Here is a 17,668-nt window from a genome sequence, read left to right as displayed (position 1 = left end):
AGCTCACCTCAACCATGACTATCTTAAGCTAGGTCTAAACTCACTGCAGGAAGTGCCATTTTTGTGTGATCTGCTTACCTATGGGTAATAATTATCAAGAACGTATGGTGGGTTGACTTGCTTGCTTGCCACCTGTCAGACCCCTGGACAAAGTTACTCTCAACAACACTCTCTTTGGCAGTGATTTGTTTATTGAGAAATAAAGATGTTCCAGGTCAGATCAGCACTGTGTCAGAACTCGGGCTCTGATGGGAGAATCCAAAGATATAGGCAGTTCAAATGAGGGGCCCCCCCCCACTTCAGTGACATCCAATCATACACCCCAATCGTCCCGCCTATCTTTCACGCACTCCACAACCCCCAACTGTGAATATATGGTTTCTTTATCAATAACAGTGAGGCAGGTACAGTTACACTCCAAGGTCATCCCTGACACAGGGAGGTAATCGTAGGAAGAGTTACATTGCCACTATGACAGAGCTGTTCACACTCGCTCACTCACACCCCTCCCTCAGGAATTTCCCTTCCCTCTGCAGGCCCCACAGCCCCCCAAAACATGGCAAACTAGAGACCGAGTTTGACACCACCTCAGGAATTCTGTGACGCTCTGACATTCAGAATGCCACGGGTTCAGAAGACCACAACTGCATTATCCTCACACGGACAACATTTTTCTCATCTGCAGGCCACCGAGTTCCAATTCCAGAATGGCTGAGGGAACGGATACTATCTAGCCACCTGAGTGTCTATGATACTCCTTCAAAATACTGGCTTTGGATATAGCAGATAAGATTTCCTTTGCTCATGGGACATGTAAGCTCCAGGGAGGAAATGCAGGGTCACGGAAAAGAGTTTTTTAAAAATCTGTTATATCATGCAATGTGAATTGTTGCTTGCAGCTACAAACACCTGCGGCAAGTAAACATGGTAAACAATATATCACTGATTGGGAACACAATCAGTATTGTGTAGACCAGGCCTCAACCTGCACCCTCCCCAGAAACAAAGACTGAAAGTGTGTTTTCTCCCATCCATCCTAAGATATGCTTTCCTCGACCATCCCTTCATCTCTGGGATGCTGGTCTCCCTCATTTCTCTCTTCTACACGTTCCTTCAGTTGCTCCCTCACTGCTAAAACAAGATCACCATCCCTGGAACAGGAACCTGCCTTTTTGCCTGTGAAATTCTGTAAAGCACCATCCATATAAAAGAAGGGCTGTGGCTCAGTGGCAGAGCATCTGCTTGGCATGCAGAAGGTCCAAAGTTCAATCCCCACCGCCACCAGTTAAAGTGTCTAGCAGTAGGTGCTGTGAAAGACCTCTTCCTGAGACCCTGGAAAGCCACTGCCAGTCTGGGTAGACAAGACTGACCTTGATGGACAAGTCTTCTGGTTCTGCATAAGGCAGCTTCTTATTTTGGGGGGAGAGGCTGTGGATCACTGGTGGAGTGTTTGCTTGGCATGCAGAAGTCCCCAGGTTTGATCCCTGGTGTAATGATTTCATGTTTTGGTGTGTGTGTTTCTTTAAATGTTTAGTTTGACTGCAGTAATGTAAAGAGAGCGATAGAGGGATAGTCTATCCTGTGTGGCTAAGACAAACAGGTTAGCCTGTGTGGCTAAGAAAGGCAGAGTTTAGTCTATGTGGCTAAGGCTGTCAGAGTTGAGTTTTGGCGTTTTGAGAGACAGTGTGTGATGCCTAGCTTTATCAGTTATATTTATAAATTCCTTTCTTCAACAACAGCTCAAAAATACCCAGAAACCTATTTTGCTCTTTTATAAATAAATCATTATTTGTTTAAACTTATCCCAGCAGTCAGAACAGTCCTTCCTCAAGGCCACATAGTCCTCTAAAGTGCCCAGACACAGGGTCATTCTACCATAATAGAGATTTGGGATTTTTCATTCCTGGTGGCAGCAGTAATCTACCAAGTTTATGTGAACAGAGTGTGTTTTAAAGGAAAAACAGTTTCCTCAGTAAGGAGGACGTCACACCTGGTATCTCCACTTAAAGGATCAGGTAGTAGATAACACAGAAGACTTCTGCCTGAGACCCTGGAGAGGCACTGCCAGTCTGAGGAGACAAGACTGACCCTGATGGACACAAACGGTTTTGATTCAGGAGGAGGCAGCTTCATGCAGTCTTCACGTGTTTGTGTCGGTCGCCCACCCTCCCAAGATAGCCTTTCACATTTTGACATATATTATAATTGGAAGAACGGGGACCAGACAACTACAGGAAGACGTAATTCTATTCCTGATAACAGCTCACTTGGCTGTTATCACAAAGCACATCAACTGGACGACATGGGCCAAAGACTGGGTCTTTGGAACTTTAACTAGCGTCACAAATTCATTTAGTTCCCCAACTATGTGCCCGAACAACAGTCACCTGGGTTGCAAGACCCGGTGACCTTCTATTGTCACTGCTGCTGTCAAACCACAGCCGGCTTACGGTGACCCACAGTGGGGTTTTCAAGGCAAGAGATGTTCAGAGGTGGTGTGCTGCTGCCTGCCCCTGCGTCACGCCCCTGGTGTTCCTTGGAGGTCTCCCGCAGACCTTCTACTCCCTGTCCTAAATGTTCCAGACAGACGGGCAGAAGTCAACGTACCTTCGCTTCCAGCTGGTTGGCGAAAAAGGGAGGGTTGCACATGCAAAAGTCATAGATGACTTCCGACTCTTGTTCCAGGGCGTCCAAAAGGAGTGTCTTTTGCGGCACTTTGACCACTGGAGGAAAAGGAAACCGAGAAAACACCGACTCGTTTTCAAGGTCTAGAAATTTGTTATGCAAATGATACAGATGAAAAAAACATGTAGCACAATCAAAAAGAGATGATGGTCCTTTAACAGCCAGATGTGGAATGTCAAATCCGAACTATCTAGACTTGCACTGGGTATTCGCAAAATTCCCACTGGAAAACTCATCTTTTGAGATGTTCTTACAACTCTAACCCCCTGAACCGCCTACTAATTGTCAGGGCAGTCTCTGCTATATGCGTCTTCTTCATATTTCAGCTGTATTTTCTCAAACTGATAATGTACGTTCCATATGCTTCAGTGAAGCATCAGCTCAGTTAAACTACTGACATTGTTCACATCGAAAGAATATTCTCCCAGCCCTGTCAAGCCCAATCTCACCAGTTTTCGGAAGTTAAGCAGGGTTGACTCTGGCAAGTATTTGGATGGGAGACCTCCTTGGAATACCAGAGACAGGAGGCGGGGGGCAGGCCTTATTCAGCCACCTCTCTGAATATTCCCCAGGCCCCCAGTAGGGGTCAGTCACCAGAGGTCGTCATGACTTCATGACGCACACACACACGCACATATGAAAAACACACAAAAAGAATATTCTCCCAAATATAACAGGAACCAGTACGGTATAATGGTTAGTGTTGGATTGGTATCCCAGCTTTGAATCTCCACTCTGGCACAGAAGCTGGCTGGGGGAACTTAGGCCAGTCACCCTTTCAAGCTAACCTACCTCACGGGGGTCATTGTGTGGATAAAATGGAGAAGGGGAAAACGTCACAAGCCACTCTAAATCCCCACTGGGGAGAAATGTGGAGTATAAATGAAGTACGTATGATAAAAACATACCACAGAATCCCTTGCCATCCAAGATCTCGCCGAGAACACCCCATGAAATCTCGACTGCCAACCCTTGGTTGCCAAGGAAACGCCTCAGAGACAACATCTTTGCCTCACACTGCGTTGTGAGGAACTGACTGTAGGGTTTTAGTGTCCTGCACGAGGCACTGGGGTCCAGGTCACTTGCCTGATACTTGGCAGAGAATGCTAAACCTTTTACAGAGGCCTCGCTGTTGTGAGGGGTGTGTGTGTGTGTGTGTGTGGGGTTAGTAGGGGCCAAAGCAAGACTAGAATGTTGAGAAAGAGTGGGGGACAGGTAGGAGGAAAATAATTTCTCCTTGAGGGTCCTCCTTTTTTAATGTAGGTTGGTTTGTATCTTGTCTATAAGTTACGACTAACAATCAAACAGGATAGGCTTTTCGCTATACAGTAAGCCAATTCCGCCTTGCCTGTTCACAAGACAAATGAGCTGCATCACTATCATCAGGCGTCACAGAACAGTTTCTCACAAACAAGATTTCATGATAAATCCTGCTGGAATCAGAAAACACACCCTAACACAGACCGGGAAACCACAAAATGAAAAAGACAAAAGAGATTCAAAGGCAGAGGAGAGGTTGTGGCTCAGTGGGAGAGCCTCTGCTTGGCCCAACGAGGGTTCAATCCCCAGTACCTCCGGTTTAAAAAGATCAGATGGCGGGCAGGGTCATCAGAGTTGGTAAATTCCTGGAGATCTGAGGATGGAGCCTGGGGAGGACAGGGACCACAGTGAGACACACTGCCACAGAGTCCACCCTGCAAAACATCCATTTTCTCCAGGGGAACTCATCTCTGTAGCCTGGAGATGAGCTGTAATTCCAGGGGATCCCCAGGTCCCACCTGGAAGTTGGCAACTCCAGCGGTAGGTGATGTGAGAGCCAGTTTGGTGTCGTGGTTAGGAGCACAGCCAGTGTGATCTTTTGTCTGTAAAACTTCCAGAAACTATGCTAAAGTACAGGAGTGAGAAGAGAGGGACGGAAAGATACCTTTGATAAGGTCGGAGAGATTATTTTGCTCCACGTTTTTCTTGGCGTAGCTGAAACATACGTCGTCCACTTCCGTCGCAATGAAATGCCACCCGTTCAAGGTCGCCCCGAGCAGTGGGTAAATACAAGACGCGCCCGTTCCTGCAAAGCCAAGAAAAAGATCGGGCTGGTAGGGAAAAACGGGTAGCGGCAACGACACCCGATTCCATAAGCGGCGAATGGACGTTAAATGTAACAAATTATTTCCCAGTTACACAGCAAGCACCCCGAGGCAAACACATCAGCTTAATGCAGTCTCTAAAGAATCTTGTCCATTCCGTGAAAATCTCACTGCACTCCATATCTGAAATCTCAGTGAGGTTTTCTTCGTATAAGGCCACGAGAGACTTCAGATGGTAGAGACCTTACTGGTCCACTCAGGTCATCTCTTGGAGGCCTTGCATGAACTTCTCCTGCCATCTAAGGCTAGACGGTCTTCTTGGTTATGGCACCAAAACTTTGGAGCTCCCTCCAAAGCACTCTTGTGGCCCTTTCCTACTGCCCGGGGTAATGCCGATTGCCACTTTGGGGTCAGGAAGGAACCCCCCCCCCCCTCCAGGCCAGATTGGCACAGGGATCCAGAACATTTTTTGCTTTTCTCTGGGCACAGAGCAGGGATCACTGGGGGAGCGAGCTGTGAATTTCCCTATGAAGACAGGTTAAAGCGCTTGGGGCTCTTTAGCTTGGAGAAACAACGGCTGAGGGGGTGACATGATCGAGGTTTACAAGATTATGCATGGGATAGAGCAGGTCGAGAAAGAAGTACTTTTCTCCCTTTCTCACAATACAAGAACTCCATGAAATTGCTGAGCAGTCGGATTAGAACAGATCAAAGGAAGTCCTTCTTCACCCAAAGAGTGATTAACACATGGAATTCACTGTCACAGGAGGAGGTGGCGGCTACAAGCATGGACGGCTTCAAGAGGGAACTGGATAAGCATACGGAGCAGAGGTCCATCAGGGGCAATTAGCCACAAGGTATAGATAGGAACTCTCGGTCTGGGGCAAGGGATGCCCTGTATTCTTGATGCTTGGGGGGGGGGGTCAACAGTGGGAGGGCTCCTAGTGTCCTGGCCCCACTGCTGGACCTCCTGATGGCACCTGGTATTTTTGGCCACTGTGTGATAGAGTGTTAGACTGGATGGGCCATTGGCCTGATCCAACATTGGCTTCTCTTATGTTCTGCACTGTGCAGGAGGTTTATTCTATTTATTTAATTACATTTTCGAATCGCCTACTCCCCACGATTGTGGGGCTCTAGGCAATGTACAAATTTAAAACAGTAAAATCCATAAAAACCATTATCAAAACATATAATTCACTAATTAAAGTCAAGTGGCAAACTTCTGTGGTTCCCTCCCATATTTCTGACCTGTTGGTGCCTCATGGGTACGGAGGGGGGAGGAAATTAGATCCTTCAGGGGACAGAGATCCGGAAAGGAATCCAGGAAGACTGGACTAGATGACCCTTGGGTTCCCTTCCAGCTCGACGTTTCCCCTGGGAGACTGACCTGTCTCCGTCTATCATTATCTTCCACCATGGGGCAAAGACACACCCACAGTAACTCTTACTGGCCCTCCCTCCTGGCTTTGTCATTGTGGGGTTGTGTGTTTGTATGATTTTTATTGAATTATTTCCTGCATAATTCTAAACACTGTTTTAAGGTTCAACCGTTCTCATGTTCACTGCCTCAGGGACCCCATTTGGGTGGAAAGCGGCATAAAATATCTTAACTAAATAAATATTTTTTTCCAACTCTCCAAACATTAACAGTCTAATCTTAAGTAAGTTTGCTTGTGAGACACATTCCATAGTGTTCAATGTGGCTGGTCCCTTATAAATGTCCACAGGACTGGAGTTTTAGTGGCGGAAAGGTCGTTATCATCAATGTTCCCTCTAAGCTGTGGAGTCCTGTGAGCAAAAATTCTACTTTGCACCTGCTGATGTGACCTTGGGTCAGTCACAAGCTCTGGCACAACTGTTCCTGAAAGAGCAGTGTGTGACAGAGCTCTCTCAGCCCTACCCACCACACATGGTGTCTGTTGTGGGGAGGGGAAGGGAAAGGAGTTTGTAAGCCACTCTGAGACTCCTTTGGGTAGTGAAGGGAGGGGTATAAATCCAATCTCTTCTTCTTCTCTCAAGAGCAGTCCCCGAAAGAGCTTTCTCAGGAGTTTGTAAGCCGCTCTGAGACACCTTCGGGTTGTGAAGGGCAGGGTATAAATCCAATCTCTTCTTCTTCTTTCAAGAACAGTTCTCTCAAGAGCTCTCTCAGCCCTGCCTACCTCACAGGGTGTCTGTTGTGGGGAGGGGAAGGGGTTTGTGAGCCACTCTGAGACTCCAAGTGAAGGACGGGGTATAAATCCAATCTCTTCTTCTTCTACCAAAGTTGTGAGTGAGTGATTTGGCTGCTGCATAGATTAGTTTGCTCTGGAGCCCCATTCTTCCTGAGCTAAGACAAAAATGTGTGAGCCAGAGGCTAAAAAACTGTGAGCTGGCTCACACTAACTCAGCTTAGAGGGAACCCTGGTTATCATGTATCTGTTGCAAAATAAACTCATGGAAGCAATCTGCCATTTACTGAGAAAAGAGTTGAAATGTATAGAAAGAACCAAGAGACTGCCCTCAAGACACTTCTCAGGATATAGCTAAAGAACACTTCATCTGGGGGTAGGGGTGCCAATCCCTAGTCAGGGGCAGGAGCAGGGGATCCCCTGGTTTGGAGGCCCTCCCACCACTTCAGGTTTCTCAGAAAGCGAGGGGAGGGGGAAAATGTCTGCTGGGCACTCCATTATACCCTATGGGGACCAGTCCCCATAGAGTATAATGGAGAATTGATCTGTGGCTATCAGGGGCTCTAGGGGGTACAGGTAGAGGCACCAGATTCCCAGCACAGCATCTGGTGCCTGTCCTCAAAAGAAACCCCCCAAGTTTCAAAGAGATTGGACTAGGGGCTCCAATTCTATGAGCCCCAGAAGGAGGTTTCCTTATCCTCCATTATTTCCACGGTCCCTTTAAATGTGACAGGGTTCAATTGTGCTTCTTCCCTCCGCTCTCTCCTGGAGGTTCCTGGGAAGTCCATCACCGGCCTGTCAGCCTCACCTGGCAACCCTACATTGATCCTGTTACTTTGTATTTTATATCTTTGAAAATTAATACTTATTTTTTTTAGAAAACAAAACCCTATGTGGTACCAGTACGTGTGTGTGGCTTGGGTGGAGAAGGAGTTGAGAGCAACCACTGCGTCAGAAGCACAGGCTCTTACCATGGAATCACAGGAACCTTCTAGATATGGAGGGGTGGACCTGGAAGTGACATCACATCCTTGCTCCCGGCTCCACCCCCAAAAGCCCCAGATATTTCCTGAATCAGACCCGGCAACCCTATCTGGGAGCCATTTGTGAAATGGCCAAGGGGAAGCCACCTGGAACACTGGGCCTCGTTCTTTCACACACACACACACACACACCTTTCCTGGCAACTCCCATACCCCTCTTTGGGAAGCTGGCAAGAACTGCAGCCAGTCCCACAGAATCTGTGCAAGTGATGCAAGGGGTAGAAGGCCGACTCTCCAAATCTTAACTGCAGCCCTGACCAATGTTCCCTTTAAGCTGTGGAGTCTTCTGAGCAAAAACTCTACTTTGTGAGCTACTGGCATTAAAGTTGTGAGCGAGCGATTGGGCTCCTGCATAAATTAGTTTGCTTTGGAGCCCTCCTTCCTGAGCTAAGACAAAAATGTGTGAGCCAGAGGCTGAAAAACTGTGAGCTAGCTCACACCAACTCAGCTTAGAGGGAACTATGGCCCTGACACACAAAGCCGATCATCCAGCAGCCCCTTCACAAAACTGAACTGTATCCAGCGAGCGAGAAACCAACCGATATCTATCCCCCATACAACAGAAGCTTTCCCGGCAGGATCCTGCATCGCCATGAGATCTTCCACCCAGTGGATATAGTTGAGCCTCAGGGGAACCGTCGGGATCAGCCTCTCCAACGGGATGTCAATCTGAAGGCCGAAGTCTTCTTTGAGCAGGGTGCACGTCAGGGCTCTCACCGCTTCGGGAGCCTTGAAGTTGACACTGAAAAGGAACGAGACAGAAGAAGAAGCTGCACTGAGTCTTGCACCCCAAATCTCCAACGTAAAAAAGATAAAGGGGGAGGGGGAACTAATCACACTAGGGATTGGGAGATGTTCAGCTTTGCAAATCAGGAACTGCGGGGCCAACAGCTCAGCCACGCATTCCACCAGTGTTCCCTCTAAGCTGAGTGAGTGCGAGCTAGCTCACAGTCTTTTATCCTCTGGCTCACACAGCTTCACCTTAGCTCAGGACGGAGGGCTCCAGAGCAAACTGATTTATGCAGGAGCCAAATCGCTCACTCAGAACTTCAATGCCAGTAGCTCACAAAGTAGGATTTTTGCTCACAAGATGCCACAGCTTGGGAGGGAGTACTGCATCCCAGCCTACAAGGGTCCTCACTATCCCATTCCTGGCACATTTGTACATGCAGCACAAAGCGGAGGAATATGGAAAAGCCAATCTGAGACTGCTGATTTCCTAAACTAAATATGCAACACATCACTCTACCTCACAGGGTTGCGGTGAAGAGAAAACAGAGGAGAGGTGAATGACGCAACCTGTTTTGAGTCCCCACTGGGGGAAAAGGTGGGGTACAAATGAATTAAATGAAGTTGCTGATCTCCTACCTACCTCACAGGGCTGTTGTGAGGATAAAATGGAGGAGAGGAGAATGATGCAAGCTGCTCTGAGTCCCCACTGGGGACAAATGAATTAAACCAAATATCAAATCTGCCTCCTGTTCATGCCTTGCACCGAACAGAGTCCAGGCAATAGAGGTTTTTTACACACACGCCCCTCCAGCTCTCCCCCCAAAGCAGTTTCTTGCCTGCAAGCTCCCCGGGGCAGGGACCTGCCATTTGGCCTGCAACTCTTGAACGGCACCATTTGGAGGGGGGCCCCTGCCCTCCTCCTGACCCAGCCTCCCTGACCTACCTGACTCTCCCCGACAAGCCGACCTGCACGTGCCGCTGGAACTCCGGGTACTTCGAGGCCAGGTAGGCGAAGTCGGGCGGCTTGTCCTTGTACCTGTTCCGGGCGTGCATCGACTTGTTGAGGGCCATCCCGCCCACTGCAAAAAACCCCACCCCTCCCTTTTCCGGGACTCCTCCAGACCTCCCGCGACAGGCGACAGGCGAGGGACCACAGAGATTTAAAAAACGCACTAGAGGGGACGGACTTCCGGGGGAAAGCTCTATGGTAAACACTCGGATTTCCGCCTTCCCTTTGCGATGGGCGTCAGGAGACCGGAAGCGCCGCTCTAGGCTAGGAAACGACCACAGAGGCACTCATTGGGAAGGGCGGCAGTGCCTTTAGGGAAGAAGGGAATGCGCGAAATGAGATGCGCAATTACGCGCGCGCTTTTGACCGCCCGCAGCTTAGAAGCCGTCGATTCAGGGATGTGCGCCTCGAACTTTTTCGATAGGGGGCTGCCTTAAAGGGCCACATTCAGAAGACCGAAGGGGCTGTGTTGAACTCATGCTGACATATCATGTGTCCAATAAAATATTGTGCAGTAATGCAGACATGCACAACTGGATTAGAGCATTGCCCGGATGGCAGTTTGCTGGTGCACCGGGTTGCCAACCTCCAGGTGGCACCGGGAGGTCTGCTATTACATTGCTCTCCAGACAACCAAAATCAGTTCCCCAGGAAAAAATGGCTGTTTTGGAGGGTGGGCTCTGTGGCATTATACCCCATTGGGGCTCCTCCCCTCCCCAAAGCCCACCCTTCCCAGGCTCCATCCCCAAAATCTCCAGGTATTTCCCAGCCCAGAGCTGGCAACCCAACTGGTGCACTCTGGGTGATTGAAACGTTTATCCTGCTTTATGCCTCTCAATTTTTGGAATTCATTTAGCCTCAGGATTGCAAATGGCTTGTAGGCTACCGTCAAATGCACCTTTCGAGTTAACAATATTTGATTATTTTTAGTTTAATTTTAGGGTAACCTAACCTTAAGCTTCATACATTAATTGTAAGCTTATTGTAATTCGTCACTGGTTTTTTATGACTATTATTTGGAATCCTAACTGGCACCATTTAAAAAAATTAACCTAAATTGCTTTTCCGGTTCTAGCTCTCCTCTGCTGAAAAGGATGTTGCATTGTTGAATAAAGGCTGACATCTAGAGGTGGTCTGTATGATTGCATCTGTTGTGACGTTCAGATTTTAGGTGTTCTTTAACGATTTTCCCCTCCTTAGTTCAAGAAGGCTTTCTCTAATTGTTTCCCATGTTTGTTGATTTATTTTATTTATTATTTGTATTTGTACATCCAGCGACTTTGTTGTTTTCCATCTATCCACTATAAAGTGTAAACTAAATTATGAAGGAATTTAGGAATTACAATACTGAGCTGGATTAAGAAACTGACACCTCCTGACAATATAGGATTACATTTGAGGAAGACTGTAAAGTTGGAATGAGTTCATAACCGGGTACGCATAATGTTGGACTATGTTGGACCTTTTTACAATATTGTACAATTGAGAATTTTTGCAATTTTATAAAGTTTAAAAAAGATATCGTAAAAAAAGAGAGTCAGTTCGGTGTAGTGGTTAAGTGCGGGACTCTAATCTGGGAGAACTGGGTTTGATTCCCCACTCCTCCACTTGCACCTGGCTGGATGACTGTGGGCAAGCCGTAGTTCTGATAAGAGCTGTTCTTGAAAAAGAGCCGTTTCTGCCAGAGCTCTCTCAGCCCACCTATCTCACAGGGTGTCTGTTGTGGGGAGGGGAAGGGAAAGGAGTTTGTAAGCCGCTCTGAGACTCCGAGTGAAGGGCGGGGTATAAATCCAATCTCCTCCTCCTCCTTATTCTTGTTTTTAGACTTCTGGTTCGTTCTGCAACCTTAACCCTATTGCATTGTTTATTGAACATCCAATCCTGTTGATTGTCTTGACTCCCCCTGTGTGATTTACCTTGAGTCCTAATAAGAAAGACAGACAGTAACGTAAATAAATAAAATAATAACTTTCTCCCAACCAAACGCCTGTGGAGAGACAAAGTATGTTTTTTGATAGCTAAGCTTGCCATGGGGCCACAGTGGCTCAACTGGTTAAGACGCTGAGTCACAGACTGGAAGTTCGGTAGCTTGGCAGTTTGAGACCCGAGTGCCGCGTGACGGAGTGAGCTCCCATCTCTGGCCCCAGCTCCTGCCAACGTAGGAGTTCGGAAGCAAGAAATTGCAAGTAGATAAATAGGTTCCATTCCAATCCCAAAGAAGGGCAATGCCAAGGAATGTTCAAACTATCGCACAATTGCACTCATTTCACACTCTAGCAAGGTCATGCTAAAGATCCTACAAGCTAGGCTCCAACAATACATGGATAGAGAACTGCCAGAAGTACAAGCTGGGTTTCGAAGAGGTAGAGGAACTAGAGATCAAATTGCGAACATTCGCTGGATTATGAAGAAAGCAAGAGAATACCAGAAAAACATCTACTTCTGCTTCATTGACTATACTAAAGCCTTTGACTGTGTGGATCACAACAAACTATGGCAGGTCCTTAAAGAGATGGGAGTACTAGATCACCTCACACGTCTCCTGAGAAACCTGTATAAGGGTCAAGAAGTGACAGTTAGAACCGGATATGGAACAACTGATTGGTTTAGCATAGGAAAAGGAGTACGACAAGGATGTATATTGTCACCTTTCTTATTTAATTTATATGCAGAGTACATCATGCAAAATGCTGGCCTGGATGAATCACAAGCTGGAGTTAAGATTGCTGGGGAAAAGATCAATAACCCTAACCATGTCCTAGCCCTAACCCTAACACTACACTAACCCTAACCTTAACCCTAATGCTAGCCTTAGCCCTAACCTTAACCCTAACCATAGCCTTAACACTAACCCTAGCCCTAAACCTAACCTTAGCTATAGCTCTAGCCCTAAACCTAACCCTAACCCAAACCGTATCCTAACCCGAGCCCTAACCCATACCCTAATCCTAGCCCTAACGCTAGCCTTAACCTTAACCCTATCCTAAATCCAACCCCAACCCTAATCCTAATGCTAGCCCTACCCCTAATTCTAACCCTACCCCTAACCTTAGCCCTAACCCTAGCCCTCACACCTAGTTAGGGTTAGGGCTAGGGTTTCGGTTAGGGTTAGGATACGGTTAGGGTTAGGATTAGGGTTAAGTCTAGATTTAGGGTTAGGATTAGGATACGGTTAGGGTTGGGGTTAGGGCTAGTGTTAGTGTTAGGGCTTCAGCTAGGGTTAGGTTTAGGGCTAAGGCTAGGGTTAGGGTTGAGATACGGTTAGGGCTAGGGTTAGAGTTAGGGTTAGGGCTTGGGCTATGGTTAGGGTTAGGACACGGTTAGGGCTAGGGCTAGGTTTAGAACACGGTTAGGGTTAGGGTTAGGACATGGTTAGGGTTAGGTTTAGGGCTATAGCTATAGCTAGGGTTAGAGCTACGGTTAGGGTTAAGGCTAGGGTTAGGGCTAGGTTTAGGGGTAGGGTTAGGGCTAGGGCTAAGTCTAGCATTAGGGTTTGGGTTAGGGTTAGGGTTAAAGCTAGGGCTAGGCTTAGGGTTAGGATAGGATTAGGGCTAGAGCTAGGGTTAGAGTTATGATAGGGTTAGGGCTAGAGTTAGGGCTAGGGCTAGTGCTAGGGTTAGGATACAGTTAGGGTTAGGGTTAGGACACGGTAAGGGTTAGGGCTAGGTTTAGGGGTAGAGCTATAGCTAAGGTTAGAGTTAGAGCTAGGGTTAGGGTTAAGGCTAGGGTTAAGGTTAGGGTTAGAGCTAGGGTTACGTTTAGGGCTAGGGCTAGGTTTAGGACATGGTTAGGGTTAGGGCTAGAGCTATAGCTAAGGTTAGGGTTAGGGTTAAGGCTAGGGTGAGGGTTGGGGTTAGGGCTAGGGATAGCACTAGGTTTAGAACACGGTTAGGATTAGGGTTAGGACATGGTTAGGGTTAGGGCTAGGTTTAGGGCTAGAGCTAAAGCTAAGGTTAGGGTTAGGGTTAGAGCTTGGGTTAGGGATAGGGTTAAGGCTAGGGTGAGGGTTGGGGTTAGGGCTAGGGATAGCACTAGGTTTAGAACACGGTTAGGATTAGGGTTAGGACATGGTTAGGGTTAGGATAGGGTTAGGGATAGCGTTAGGGTTAGGGTTAGGAGAGGTACAGGGTTAGGGTTACGGCTACGGTTAGGGTTATGGTGAGGGTTAGGAATAGGATAGGGTTAGAGTTAGGGTTAGGGCTAAGGCTAGCATTAGGGTTAGGTTTGGACTAGGTCTAGGGTTAGGGCTAGAGCTAGGGTTAGGGCTAGGGTTAAGATAGGGGTAGGAGTAGGGCTACCATTAGGGTTAGGGCTAGGGTAGGGTTAGGTTAGGTTAGGGCTAGGGCTAAGGCTAGTGTTAGGTTTAGGTTAAGGTTAGGGTTGGGGCTAGTGTTAGAGCTAGGGTTAGGGTTAGGCCTAAAATTAGGGTTAGGGTGAGGGCTAGGGTTAGGTTTAGGGCAAGGGTTACGGTGAGGGTTAGGGTGAGGGCTAGGTTTAGGGTTAGTGTTAGGGCTAGGGTTGGTGTAATGATAGGGTAAAGGTGAGGGCTAGAGTTAGGGTTAAAGTTAGTGTTAGGGCTAGGGTTAGGTTTAGGGCTAGGATTAGGGCTAGGGCTTGGGTTAGGGTTAGGGTTCGGATAGGGTTAGGAGTAGGGGTTGGGGTAGGGCTATCATTAGGGTTAGGGCTAGAGCTAGAGTTAGGATAGGGTTAGGGTTTAGGGCTAGTGCTCGGGTTAGGGTTAGGATACGGTTTGGGTTAGGCTTAGGGTTAGTGTTATGGCTAGGGTTAGGGTTAGCCAAAAAAAATGGGGGAAAACCAGTGTACAATGCAAGAAGCAAAAAAGAAAACACCACTGGCAAAAAATGAACACACAAGCAAATAAGCAAGTATATAATAATCAATTCAGCATAACAGTGAAGTATAATATATATCAAATAAGCACAACAGCAAATACAATATCACTCAATTGGCCAAAGTGCAACAACAAAGCACAATAGAAACAGTGTCTACAGTCTACAGTCTTTCCATGTATCCACTCCAGCACAGAAGCAACATCAGAGTCCAAACTGGAGTGCAAGTCATCAAACTCTCTGAGCCATAAAAAGCTGATGCGCAATCCGGATGCCTGATGCCGCGTTTCGAATAATTCTTATTCAAGCATGGCTGTAATGGGACCCAGTCTCAAAAGCTGACATATACTAAACCAGATTGGTCAGTCAAGGAGGAATAAGGTTAGGGTTAGGGCTAGGCTTAGGCTTAGGGTTAGGGCTAGAGCGAGAGTTAGGATAGGGTTAGGGCTAGGGTTAAGGCAGGGTTAGGGTTTAGGGCTAGTGCTCGGGTTAGGGTTAGGATACGGTTTGGGTTAGGGTTACTGTTATGGCTAGGGTTAGGGCTAGGGTTAGAGTTAGGGCTAGGGTTAGGGCTTGGGCTAGGGTTAAGGTTAGGACACGGTTAGGGTTAGGGCTAGGTTTAGGGCTAGCACTTAGGGTTAGGGTTAGGGGTTACGGTTAGGGCTAAGGTTAGGGTTAAGGCTAGGGTTAGGGCTAGTGTTAGGGTTAGGGTTAAGGTTAGGGCTAGGGCTAAGGCTAGAATTAGGGTTAGGGTTAGTGTAATGTTAGGGTTAGTGTTAGAGTTAGGACATGGTTAGGGTTAGGGTTATGATAGGGTTAGGGCTAGAGTTAGGGGTAGGGTTAGTGTTAGGGCTAGGGTTAGGATAGGGTTAGCGCTAGGGTGAGGGTTAGGGCTAGGGTTAGGGTTAGCGTTAGGGTGAGGGCTAGGGTTAGTGTTAGGGTTAGGGCTAGGGTGAGGGCTAGGGTTAGGGCTAGGGCCAGGGTAAGGGTTATGCTAAGGTTAGGGCTTGGGCTAGAGTTAGGGTTAGGCCTCGTGTTAGGGTTAGGGTGAAGGCTAGGCTTAGGACTAGGGATACGGTCAGTGTTAGGGATATGATAGGATTATGGCTAGGGCTAGAGTTAGGGTTATTGTTAGGGTTAGGGCTAGTGTTAGGGGTAGGGTTAGGGTTAGGATACGGTTAGGGTTGGGGTTAGGGGTAGGGTTAAGGCTAGGGTTAGGTTTAGGGTTAGGGCTAGGTTTAGGGTTAGGGGTAGAATAGGGTTAGGGTTACGGTTAGGGCTAGGGGTAGGGGTAGGGCTAGTATTAGGGTTAGGGGTAGGGGTAGGGTTCGGATAGGGTTAGGGCTAGGGCTAAGGGTAGCAATAGGGTTAGGGTTAGGTCTAGGGCTAGGGTTAGGGCTTGGGCTGTCAACAATTACGGGACTCGTGGCCGCTCCTTTGCAAGACTTTAACAGCGGCCAAGGAGGCTTATAAGGCTCAGGCTGACAAGAGAAGGGTGGAGGGTTGGGCTCTGCAGCCTGGTGATTCGGTGTACATCTCTACTAAGAATATCAAAGTCCTACGGCCTAGTAGGAAACTAGGGTGGAAATACATTGGTCCGTTTAAGGTGAAATGGATGATGAACAATGTGGCTGTTGATCCAGATCTCCCAAGAACCTGAGGAATCTTCCTTCTGTATTTCATTTCAGCCTCCTGAAACGGGATTCTGGCTCAAGCACCTGGTGACCATCGCAACCGTGTTAGTTGCGATGGTCACCAGGTGGTTCATCAGCCCCCTCCTATCATGTTTGAGGGTGAAGAACATTATGAAATCTCAAAGATCTTGGACTCTAAGCTCAAGCGTTGGAAACTGTTTTATTTGGTGGAATGGCTGGATTTTGGAACCCAACACCTCGAATGGGTGGAAGTATGGGATATTCGGCCCCCTAGACTGTTGTGCAAGTTCCACCGGGAGTTCCCAGACAAACTGGGAGGTCTCCCGGAATGGGCGGGAGAAGCTGAGTTTTGAGACGGCAGAATGTCAGCTATGCTGCCATGATGTTTATGGGCTGGGGTTCATTTGCTTGACCTGTGTACCAGCCGCTGCTGCATTTCTTCTTTGCTTCTGTAGTACTTCATTATCACTGACCTTGTAGATTGCCTGTGTAGTGTCTGGGCATCATGTAACCGTGGGATAGCCACCACGAAGGAAGCAGAAAAAAGGTCCTTAAGTGTAAGGATATGTTGCTGGTGACTGATATCAAGATAATCCATGCCATAGCGTTCCCCATTACCAGGGGTCATTTCCTGTGGGAACGCACAGGAGCAGAGCTCCGGCAGTAAGGATTCTCTGGAAATCTGCGTTCAGTTGGGTAAATCTTTCCTTTTCGCCTTTGCCTTTCGCTTTCCTTCTTTCCTCTGCTATTTGTAAAGCCTCATCAGAAAGCCATTTTGCTTTCTTGCATTTCTTTTTCTTTGGTATGGTGGTGATTGCTGCCTCCTGTACGATGTCACGAACCTCTGTCCATAGTTCTTCAGGCACTCTATCTATCAAATCCAGACCCTTGAATCTATTCTTCACCTCTACTGTATATTCATCAGGGATGTGATCTAGGTCAAACCTGAATGGCCTCATGGTTTTCCCGATTTTCTTCAGTTTAAGTCTGAATTTTGCAATGAGTAGCTCATGATCTGAACCACAGTCAGCTCCAGGTCTTGTTTTTACTGACTGGATAGAGCTTCTCCATCTTTGACTGCAAATTATATAGTCAATCTGATTTCGGTGTTGCCCATCTGGTGATGTCCATGTGTAGAGTCGCCTCTTAGGTTGTTGGAAAAGGGTGTTCGCTATGACCAGTGTGTTCTCTTGACAAAACTCTGTTAACCTTTGCCCTGCTTCATTTTGCTTTCCAAGGCCAAACTTGTCTGTTATTCCAGTTACCTTTTGACTTCCTACTTTAGCATTCCAGTCCCCTATGATGATGAGGACATCATTTTTTGGTGTTAGTTCTATGAGGTGTTGTAGGTCTTCATAGAACCGGTCTACTTCAGCCTCTTCTGCATCAGTGGTTGGGGCATAGACTTGGATTACTGTGATGTTGAATGGTTTGCCTTG

At 47.5% G+C, this 17,668-nt stretch overlaps 1 protein-coding gene across 1 annotated transcript in view; it reads right to left on the bottom strand.

Moving 5' to 3' along the window:
• Window positions 1-9,876, bottom strand: part of METTL16 (methyltransferase like 16) — a 22,269-nt gene extending 12,393 nt beyond the window's left edge. The window contains exons 1-4 of the mRNA XM_015424534.1: window positions 9,659-9,876; window positions 8,523-8,725; window positions 4,610-4,750; window positions 2,608-2,723 (exon numbers count right to left, since the gene is read on the bottom strand). Of these exons, the coding sequence (XP_015280020.1) occupies window positions 2,608-2,723; window positions 4,610-4,750; window positions 8,523-8,725; window positions 9,659-9,786 (588 nt within the window). The 5' untranslated portion in view covers window positions 9,787-9,876. The remainder of the gene's footprint in view (window positions 1-2,607; window positions 2,724-4,609; window positions 4,751-8,522; window positions 8,726-9,658) is intronic.
• Window positions 9,877-17,668: the final 7,792 nt, after the last annotated feature.

Source organism: Gekko japonicus, unplaced genomic scaffold (genome assembly GCF_001447785.1).
Source record: "Gekko japonicus isolate JY-2015 unplaced genomic scaffold, Gekko_japonicus_V1.1 scaffold274, whole genome shotgun sequence".
NCBI classification, from domain to species: Eukaryota; Metazoa; Chordata; class Lepidosauria; order Squamata; family Gekkonidae; genus Gekko; species Gekko japonicus.
This window is presented reverse-complemented; position numbering and strand designations above follow the sequence as displayed.